General features: G+C 39.3%; 1 protein-coding gene across 1 annotated transcript in view; it reads right to left on the bottom strand.

The window, feature by feature from the left end:
- LOC138028719 (fragile X messenger ribonucleoprotein 1 homolog A-like) overlaps positions 1-7,785 on the bottom strand; it is a 17,405-nt gene extending 9,620 nt beyond the window's left edge. The window contains exons 1-10 of the mRNA XM_068876322.1: positions 7,666-7,785; positions 5,082-5,194; positions 4,962-5,014; positions 4,744-4,837; positions 4,351-4,422; positions 3,942-4,024; positions 3,072-3,137; positions 1,518-1,611; positions 328-444; positions 59-226 (exon numbers count right to left, since the gene is read on the bottom strand). Coding sequence (XP_068732423.1) covers positions 59-226; positions 328-444; positions 1,518-1,611; positions 3,072-3,137; positions 3,942-4,024; positions 4,351-4,422; positions 4,744-4,837; positions 4,962-5,014; positions 5,082-5,132 — 798 coding nt within the window. The 5' untranslated portion in view covers positions 5,133-5,194; positions 7,666-7,785. The remainder of the gene's footprint in view (positions 1-58; positions 227-327; positions 445-1,517; positions 1,612-3,071; positions 3,138-3,941; positions 4,025-4,350; positions 4,423-4,743; positions 4,838-4,961; positions 5,015-5,081; positions 5,195-7,665) is intronic.
- Positions 7,786-10,931: the final 3,146 nt, after the last annotated feature.

Consider the following 10,931-nt stretch of genomic DNA (forward strand, 5'->3'; position numbering starts at 1 on the left):
CTACTCGTACCTTTGTAGCTTTAAGTTCAAGAAAGAAAAGAGAGAGTATAAAACTCACATCCCCACAAATGTGCAAAGTACAGTTATCCTCATCCACTTCAATGGAGACTATTCCTGGCAACTTCCTTGCCTGCTGAATATTGGCTCCCTGTGCACCAATTGCAAGACCCATCAAATGATCTGGTAATGTCAACATGTCAACCACACCTAGATGCTTCTTGGCTGTCTAGAAAAGATAAGAAATAACTCAATTGTGACAATGCAATTACCACTGAACACTACAATGTAGTTATCTGAGACATCTATAGATAAAACTTTTGGTCATACCTGGAGCTGTCTTGCAGTGTCATCTGTCCAAGACTGTAGCAGCATTTTTGTTCGCAGACTTCTGAAATGGATTTCACTTAACATGGCTGCACACTTAACTGGGCGTTCATTCCGTGACTAAAAAAATAAGCAAACTTCTCAAAGTTCAGTCTACTCCATTATTAGTATCACCCAACTAGTGGACTAATGCAAATGCATTTTGATTGGCTATGCTACTAGAGGACTATTAGTAATAGTCCTCGAGTAGCGAAAAGCGTGACGCTTTCTTTCGTTTTATTCCCAAATTAATATTTCTTCAACTCGCATTTGCTAACTTTGTTATTACCTTTTCTGTCCGACTAGTTGGGTGATACTAAAACAATAATTTAGACCCTTCGCCCTCAAGGGCCACAGGTCAATAGCCCATTCGGCTTTGCCTCATGGGATATTGACCCGTAGGCCTTGCAGGCTACAGGTCTAATTGTTAATTATTATTATTATACTTAGCATTAGCAATATGATTATCATTGTCACTGTCATTGTCAGTATTATTATGACAGTCAGTGACCACACAAAATTGAGACCAAGCACTAGCAACTGAGGATTTGCTAATGCAATGAGATGACAGCAAGACTGGAGCGCTTAAAGCTGATAATTTTCAACAACTTTCACAGAGTCATGATCTTTGAAATGAAGCACTCATCTACACAGCTGTTACACACATAATATTATGTCAATTTGATCTAAGTAATACTTAACTTTATCTTAACTGTAGAGGTGTAATTTGAGCATATCATGACTGTCAGCTGAGGGAGAATAAAGAGTAAAATGGGAAAAACCAATGCTGGTCCTGTTGGAAGGTTTTCCCATTCCATAGAACAATTTATTGATGTTAGGGTTAAAAGCTAAAGCAAAATTAGCTTAATTTATGCAGAAACTGAAAAGCCAAGAAAAAAGTAAGTAAAGTAATATATGTAGCTTATTCAGGTCCCGAGGAAGGGGGGGGGGGGGGGGGACACCCATATGAAACAGACAGAAGATGCAAAATTCTGCAGTATCCTAGCATTCACTTATTGAAGTCTTATAGGCACTTAGAACATAAATAGTATTCCATGCATGCTCCTCGAATAGGAGCGTAGGAATCAGTAGTAACATTTGTCTGTCCAAAATTGACCCTAACCCCCAAATACACATACACCCTACACGCTTACCAAGACAACAAGAACAGCTAACTCATCATTATAATACACACAGGAGGCCCCAGTCTGTTTTTTGAATTCTCTATGGACAATGTCATCCTTGCAGCTATAAACAAGTGAAAGTCAAGTTTACACGAAGAACAAAAAACGGCCAATGGGTGAGAAGTACCATCCCCTAAAATTAAAATTTAAAAGTTAATATAAAAGGGGGTTAGACGTAACCTAAAACTAACCCTATAGCTGCACTGTTATGAGTGCTATGAAATGTGAAGACAAAAAAACAAACAGAACTTTCTTTATAAAAGTAGTAACTTGTACCATGTGGGAGGGAAGGGGAGGGGGGGGGGGAAGTATGAAAATAAATTAATAAATAATCATAATTCAGCCATAATAGCAAGAAAATAACTGCAACTGGCCGTAGGAAACCAGTTAGCTTAATATTCACAAAGTGTGGCAAAGTTCAACCAACGACCTTGCCAATGTCATATCCAGTTGATTACCAGGGTGGGATTTGAATGCAGAGCACGGAAATCCATTGCCGTAACAACTATACCATGCCATTCAATTTGATCCAGCGCAAGTTAGCAAGTGAGTAAAATAAAATACATACTCCAGGTGTTTGATTCTTGCAATGATTTGAGTTTTGAAATAAATTGTGCAGCTTATAGACAAAAAGGAGAAGTGATCCTAGCACTTACCTGGACAAAGTTAAGCAATATCTTATTGTCTCTTATAGACAGCTGAAAACCTAAGATGGCTTCAACAGGACTTCTCCGATGCCAGGGCAATGGTCTACCTACTGAACTATGAAGCCACTCAGTTGGGAGCAGGTCCGTTCACTGAGTAGGAGTCTTTGACTTAGACCTGCTCCCTACTGAGTGCAACTCAGTTCGAGCACGTGGATTTTTCAGGTGTCTGTAAGAGACTATAATAATAATAATTATTATTATTGCTTAAATTGTCCAGATAAGCAGCAAAGATCACGTCTCCCTTTCGATTTGAGTTGCGAATGTGCATTTAATGATCTAACTAACAAGAACAGCTACAGGGATGCAGCTGAGAATAAATTCATCCGGTTGAAGGTTCTATTAAGATGGTAAGTTCATGCTCTGAGCATCAAAGGGACCTGGTAACAAGATTGTTCCCAATGTCTCGCAACACCCTGCATTCTTCAAGATGGCGAAGACAGCGAATACAGGGAAAGATATAAGACACATACAACAGTACTTAAAAAACAACACTTTTATTTCATTTCCAGTATCGATAAATTCCAGTGATAATTCCATATGCTAACAGATTTTCAATTTTTTTGTTAACACACGTCGAATGACTTTTAAACTTTGTAGAGAATAATTAGCGATCTTCTCAGTCGCTTTGATTGATGGCCATAATTCAGTCGGCGATCACCCCTTTTTTCAAGAGGCGATTCTCACTGGCAGCTGGCACTAAGCGACATCCCTGCAGCTATATTTATTACTTGTAATGTAACCACCATTGGATCAACATGAGTGTTGGGGTTAGGGTTAGTGAGTGATAATGTGACAATAATATTGATAAAGATCTTACAGCTGCCTCAAATCCTGTGGAACATCAATCATATTCTTGTGGTACATATCCCTGGAAATTGGCCCACTGAAAAATCCAAAATGCAACAAAGAGTATCACTTAATAATAAAATTATTGGATAACCCAGAATCCTAAGGCACATGACAAAAACCAAGTCCTCCAGAAATGAATTATCATAGTTTTCTATTACAAATACCAGATGCCTTTCCAAAGAGAAGCATAAATCTAAAAGAAACTAATTTTACTTGTCAAAGGGGGGCCCCTTGGGCCTTAATGGGTCAATCAAAACTTATCTTTCAAGATTTCTACACTTCTAGCAGCTCAATCTAGAAAAGTGCTTTAAGTAGTGCTAGGCCCTACACCAAAGATTACAGAAGCAATCATTGTTGGATACTTAAGATCATGCAGTTCCCCATTCATAAGGAGCCCAACATGTTAACCTCGTAAAAAGTGACTCTTAAACCTACCGTTAAATGTAACACTGCAAGTACTAACATTATTACATATGACGAGGTAGTGGTAGTGTTAAGGTTAGGCTAATGCTAACCCTGCTAACCCTAAACCTTACCTAACCCTAATAATAACGAGAACAATAACAATAATAACATTCAAAATGATAAAGATAAATGCATAAGTGTTACTTGGCTAAAGTAAAAGGCTGAGACTAATGATAAGTACCATTGATTCCTAACTTCCAGCTATATAAAGAAAGGCATGTGACTGCATGTATAATGCTAATATTACACCAGCTAGAGATAACATTATTTTGAAAGAGATTTTTTAGTCAAATTTGTGCCAAACACATAGAATTGACCTTAATTCAAGCAAGACTAAACATTTTGATCCAAGTTTTTAGTGTTACTTGCTTACTTTCTGCTCACAGGGCGAATTCTTTCCCTTGGAACAATTTCATTAAATGTTGCATCCCAACCTGAATATTGAATGACATAAAACTGAAAAGAAAAAGAAAATAAGTTAGAAACAAAAACGAGATACCACAGAAAGCCTGTACCATGGCCACAGACAGATCAACATGGCGATGTTGCAAAGTAGGACATAGACACCCACGGCATATAAGTGACTCATTTTGCCATTGTACATGTACAATCTACAGATGTAAGTATGTCAATTACATTTTGCACCATCTGAATGCAAACCAGTTACAAGAGAAGAGGAGGAAGGACACCAAACTTATAACAAGAATTGTCAGTAATGAGACCCATTTCTAAATGTCAAACTTAAACCCGGATTAAGTTGTAATATAAGAAATAATATCTACCTCTCCCTTTTTTAAGACAATTCTTGCTGGCCACCAGCCACAGGGCTCACCATCATCATCCCTGGTAAAAACCTAAAATGAGATGCAAGTGTTGAACAAAAAGCCAATAATCCAAATTGTGCATTTAAATCAGAGCCCAAACAACTCAATAACGAAGTGCACGTTAAAGCTTAGAATCAATGATGATGCTCATAACAACAACAATAATAATAATAATCATCATCATCGTCGTCATCATCACCATCGATCAGAAAATTCGTACTGACTACCTTTCACACCTGAATTACATATATTTTACATTACGTTATGGTAAAATTATTTTATCGCAAATTGGGAAAAGTTAATAGATACAGTTTTACATTAAATTAAAACAATGAAAAAAGGAATCTGTACCTCAACTTCATCATCGACATACAAATCACATCGTTGGCTTCTGGTTGGAGGTAAACGTACTTCTTCGTAAGAAACCCTCCTCCAGTTACTCAAGCTGTAATGAAACAAAAAAATTAAAATGCAGCAAAGCAAGTAATATACATAAGCAAAGAATACAAATGAAAACGCCACGAAAATGCCTTGCAAACGACTAACTGAAATCTTAGAAGCTTGCGTACTCGTGTTGAAGAGACACTGTGACTTGATCCTGGTGAATATTCCTCACGTAGCCCTGTGATATGAGAATTCGTTAATTTGTAAGGAATTTGCTGAATGTCTATGAATTTTGAGAAACTAACCTTGTAATAAGCGCCATTTTTACCGCAAACTTCTACTGCCAAATCCTCCATTTTCCTGCTCAATTTTGCTCGCGGATCCAGGAGCAGCGTGGGATATCAACAAATTGCGCAATCTGCACGCGAAACAAAAAAGAAGCAATGTAATAGGAGACTTCACTGTTTATAAACAATTCTTCTGTTATTTAAATTTTGCTGACCACCGAACAAAAGAATCCTTTGTTTCGACAGCCAATAGAACTCTGGTTGGCACATTGATGACAATAGGTGTCGTAACGGTGAATATCGCTATTACGTTTCCAAGACCAAATAAAAAGGCATTGTAAAGATTAATGCCTTTGTGCTGTCACCCAAGAATGTTAAAATATCTGCGGTAAGCAGTTTAGCAGCTATTTGTTTTCTGCACGTCCCTAAAAGAATTCGTATAATTGTCCTTAAGAGTTATTGGTAATCAACTCTTTTGTGGAATTGTTTTGCATATTGGCATATATTTCTGTCTTCAAGGTGTGAGTTCTTCCTTCGGGTCGAAAACTGTACGAACGACACATTACGTTTTTCTTGTTGCTTTACCAATTATTTATTTTGTCCGCTTTATCGTTCTCGTGTATGTTTTAGTTTCTTTTATCAAGGTTTGCGTTTGCGCAGTCTTTTCCTTTTTGTCTTATGTCCGCTTTGTTGATCTTCCAGTGGGGGAGTTTGGTCCGTCTTTTACCACTACGGTTTGCCCTCTTCGGATGGCCGTCATTTAGATACCGCGAGTTACTCATTTAGAATCTTCTTGCTTTTAAGTGCTCGTTTGCTTGAAAGTTAAGAGAACGATTTTTGGAAAGGTTTTGAAACCCTTAGTCTTTTACCAATTAGATTTACTCTCTTCGGGAGGCCGCCATTCTAATAGGCGGGGCGACTTACTGATTTAAGAGTGGCGTTGCCATTTAGTGCGCATTTGCTTGGATGTTCAACTTGAGAGGGGTGAATACCATTTAGGCATTGGTGGAAGTCCTGCATGAGGCGGGTTTCATCCCATTTTAAGTTGTGCGAGTCTTTCCCTGATGCATTTTTTGATTAGTTTAGTGTTTTTTAGAAGTTTTCAGTGTTGGCGTTTGGTCCTATCCCAGTCTGCTTCGTGATGTACACCTTGGCAGGTTGACGCCTGACTTGATGGAACTCTGCTCCAAGTCCACTTCCACAATTTCAACATATGTTTCCGGCTGGAATAATTGGCGTTCATGGGCTATGCCCAAAACCGGCGTCCCAGTTTGTCCGGCGCATCCACTCCACGGGGCTCTGATTCTAACTGAGCTTTGCATAGCAGCCACGAAGAAGGGAACGGGCATTTCCGTGCTCGAGGCTGCGGTGTATTCGATCGGATGGGCTCATCAGATTGCTGGCTTGATTCCTCCTTCAGGCCATCCTCTCGTTAAGTCACGTCTCGAGGGCGCCAGTGTTGCGTGCAAACTCAACATGTAAAACTCCTTGTAACCGCAAGTAAATGTTACGGTATCTTGTAACACCAGGTTGAGGCAGATTGCATCAGCCCATATGGTGAATGTTGTGGAAGAAATCTATGTTGGAATAAAACTGAGTTGTGTTTTTACGTGAAGTTTGTCTCATCCACCAAGAAGAATGGCCACACTCGCAACAGCCAGAAGTAAGCTTGCCCGTCCAGTCCAGCCCAAAGAACCCCTCAGCTTGTGGCTTGTAGCTTGTAGCAAGGCTATGCGTTGATTATAATGATAGTGCTTCCCTTAGCGATTTGCGTTTCCTGGTCATTCTGTGGTTAGGATATCATAAAATGCTGGATTTCTGCGTGTTGACGAGCTACAATCGTTGAAGGTTCAGAACAATCCACAACCCAACCCAACAAAGACATTACAGACAAAAGACACCCTACACCGCAACAGAAATTATTGCCTTTTAACTCAACCCCTCAACAGGCTACAGGTATTACCACCTCGCCACCTATTAACCTAACATCTCTACAGGCATTACCACCCTTTAACCGTACCCCTCAACAGGCTACAGGCATTACCACCTGTTAACACTCCTCCCCCGCAGGCGTTACTGCCTTTTTACCCAACCCCTCCACAGGCTACAGGTATTACCACCTTACCACTTGTTAACATTCCTCCCCCGAAGGCATTACCGCCTTTTTACCCAACCCCTCAACAGGCTACAGGTATTACCACCTTACCACCTGTTAACACTCCTCCCCCGCCTTTTCACCCTACCCCCCAACGGGCTACAGGCATTACCGCCTTTTAACCCGTCTTAACCTATGCTTGGCTTGATTATTATATAGCATCAAAGATTACTGCCGCGCACTTGTGGGATGAAAACCACCACTACCAGTAAGCGGTATTTTGGCTTAACGCGTGCGCAGTACGGTTTGGCGTTCACTTTGCTCACAAAATCTATTAATCCGTGTATTACCTACATTAACTTTATTAATCCTCCAATTTTCGTGTAGCTAACAAACGTAATGCCTTGTGTTAATGCGCTGACAGTTCGAAACTTCTGAGCTAGTTAACCACAAGAGCGTGAGCTTATTTGATTAGTTACAAACTTTTAAAACAGAAACAAAACTTACGTCCACAAAACAGCCAATCAGTAGAAAGCCCATAAGTTTGGAGATCAAAATTGTCCAGTTGAGGATGAGGAATGCGAAGGATGCCATAACAGATCCACAAGTCGCCCAATCCAAATCTCCGACTCAGATCACCGATGCGCCATATCCAGGCCCTTCTCAGTCTATAGGTGCGACAAAAAATAAGCGACAAAAAAGGAAAGAGGTCAACATTGACCATGCGTCTTACATTAAAAATAACTGAGGAAAAAAGGCTTCTTAATCCATACCTGCAAATTGTTAGATTGAACCTTCATAAACATTCTTAGATCTGAGACATCACCAAATATACAGATCCAAGAAAACAATAACCAAAAGACAAGACAGTTATTCTGATAAAGCTGCGTTAATTGATGAGATGAATAGAATCTGAATCTCCCTCATCTTCCCCTATCCTCGTTATCTTATCTGTATTTTATTATGAAGAGATTCATTTTTCGATGTTGATTCGGGTATACTAAAAAAAAACCCGAGTGCTCCTCGTATCCCGAGTACCCCCTAGTCAACATCCTGTTTTGTCTCTCTTCATTTCTAAACCCGTGACCAGCAGACATATTGGATTACTGAAAGAAAAGAAAGTATTTGCATAAAAATAGACTTCAATTCCCGGAGGATTAATTCGGTACACCATTATGGCCCCTATTTCTTTGTTTTGGAACACCAGCATGACCGCCGTGGGTCGGTCGGTCGGATTAAAAGAAAAAAAACCTAAAAAAAACCACAAGCAGTCTCGGAATCGAAGGCCTGGTACCCCAGCATCGTAGCTGTGGAGCCAGGAAGACAATAAATAATGAAAATCATGTTTACAACGTTGATGTTGCCGTTGCCGTTGCCGTAGTCGTCGTTGCTGAAGCGCCTGATCTCACCGCTACAACGCATCCCCTTCCATTTTATGTCCTACTAATAATGACTTTTTGGGGCGGAAATTGTTTTCACTTAAGATCATGAGATTCACCGGCAGACCTAACCCTACGATATTCTTTGTTTTGTCGCTTAATTTAATATTTTATTATTTCAATGAACATTGAATGAAAAAAAAAAACTACGGTATCGCTAAATCTTCTGTCAGTACTGAGTGCATGGGAACAAATTTCCTCGCGGCTCGCGTTATGCATGAGTGCCTACAAAAGATCGGTTATAAATAAGAATTTAGCGATAATAAAAGGTACCAAAGGTTGTCAGTGAGACTACTGAAACTAACTCTCTTCCTCCAACTGAAAAGATTCAGAAGCCTGCTGAACAAGTTACGGCTAAACAGGCAAATTTGTTCTTTAGGTCGAGGATAGTGAAATATATTGACGTAGAGGATGTGGCTTGCTAGCCTTGATAAGGGCAACAAATTATTTTCCACTTCAAGGTGAATGCGGTGTAAAACTGGCCATAATTTATTCGATAAAGCCGGTTCATGTTTGGCGCTAAACGGTAGGCTGTTGTTCGTCATAAAACCATGGAAATCAGTCCCCTTATTCTACTATAGCTTTTTGCCGGCTCTCTTTTCAGGTCTCATTCGTTGAATGTAATGACGAATGAATGAGTAATAAATTGAAAGCCTTAGTAAAAAAAAGTATGAAAAAATAAGTGTTAAGGCAGGTTATTGGCTAAGACATGATAGCAACTGCTATTAACTGATAACTCTTTATCTTAATTGTCCTCCTTTAATACCGGATGATTTATGCTTGGTCATGGAAAAGGACGCTTAAAGTGCTATATGTGAACAGGTGTATTTGTACATCTTTATTCAGGTGAGGTCTTTTTTTCCACCGAAACAAAGAAAAACGTTTTGCGGAATTGATGTCATCGGCATCGGAGTTATTAGCTTTGCTCGTCAAGTCATGTTCGAAAAACACGATAACGAAACAGGAGCTAACGTTAACAATTCTGATGACCATTATGTGGTCCAATAGCAGTCAATTTAAATGAACTAAATAGTTGAAAAGTTTATGAAATAAACACTGGTACTCAATATATGAACCTTCCGCGTATGCTTCTTGCATAAATTTGCATATCCAACATGCCTCCCATATTATATTTCCGCTAAGGCAGCCCTGAGAGCCTGCGCAGCTTACGGTCTGGGAATGAAGTACACCGTCGATTTATACATATTTCTTTACGTATACGAGAGCTTTTTGAAAGCACTGTAGAACAACCAGAAACTATGACCTCCCTAAAAGGGCAACATAATTTTATCTCCAGAAACGAGGTCCATTCATTCATTCTTATCTGAACCTCCGCCACCTCTAAAAAAGACAGCTACGGCCAAAAGTTGACGCGTACTTGTACAATATCTATTCTTCTAATTAATTGGTTTGGTCACTCGGTGACAAACAGCTATAGACGCCCGTTCCTGTACTATTTCCTACCGGCACTCGTAATCCATCGCCTTGTAAAAGACTTTACACTACAAAATAGTAGAATGTAATAGAGATTAGAAAAGTCAGTGCTGCTATTGAACAGTATTCTACCGGAGACACGTTGTCAGTCTGTCTGGCACCGTAGGGGAAACCGTACGGGGCAGCATTATTCAGACTTCAAATGTCAACCTGCAACCGGCCTGTAAATCATAAAATTCTGAAAATGCTGTCGGAATAGGTTGCGTTCGCTTTAAATTATCTGTTCCTCATTTACTTTCACCAAACCTTACCCCAATCCGGCTTAATTTACTGCTTTATGAATATTGTCTGGATGCTATGCCAATTTTCTTCCGTCCATTAAGTAAATTAAGTTTGAATGAACTTGTCTTAAACTGCATCTTTTGGCAATTCATAAATGACAAACTTTTTCGTTCATTACAAATTTTTGTTTTCTTGCCCCGGCCGCTTCGATTTATAAAAAACGACACAAATTTACAGGGTTTTTTTAGTTTCAATAGAACTGCCGGAATTTCCACCGAAAGGATTAAACTAAATTTAAAAGTCATAATTCGTTTGTTTTTAGTCATAATCATGCAGCCTCTAAGTGTTTGCAGTCTCTGGAAAAAGAAAAAAAGTAAAATTTAAACTCCCATTGTTGGAAGGGTTACAAATCAATCTGTTAATTGAGTGCGTACACCTAACGATTTACAAGGCAAATATATCAAAAGGCTATAAAACTTTAAGGATGGTGTCAATGGGGTTAACCATCAACCGTCAACCGTCAAAAACGCAATAATTTTACCGTCAACCGTCAAATGAGCAAGGCAATATTAGCCGTCAAATGTCTCACGTATCCTTGAATCACGAACTAAAGGATTG

Source organism: Montipora capricornis, chromosome 13 (genome assembly GCF_036669925.1).
Source record: "Montipora capricornis isolate CH-2021 chromosome 13, ASM3666992v2, whole genome shotgun sequence".
Taxonomy (NCBI): domain Eukaryota; kingdom Metazoa; phylum Cnidaria; class Anthozoa; order Scleractinia; family Acroporidae; genus Montipora; species Montipora capricornis.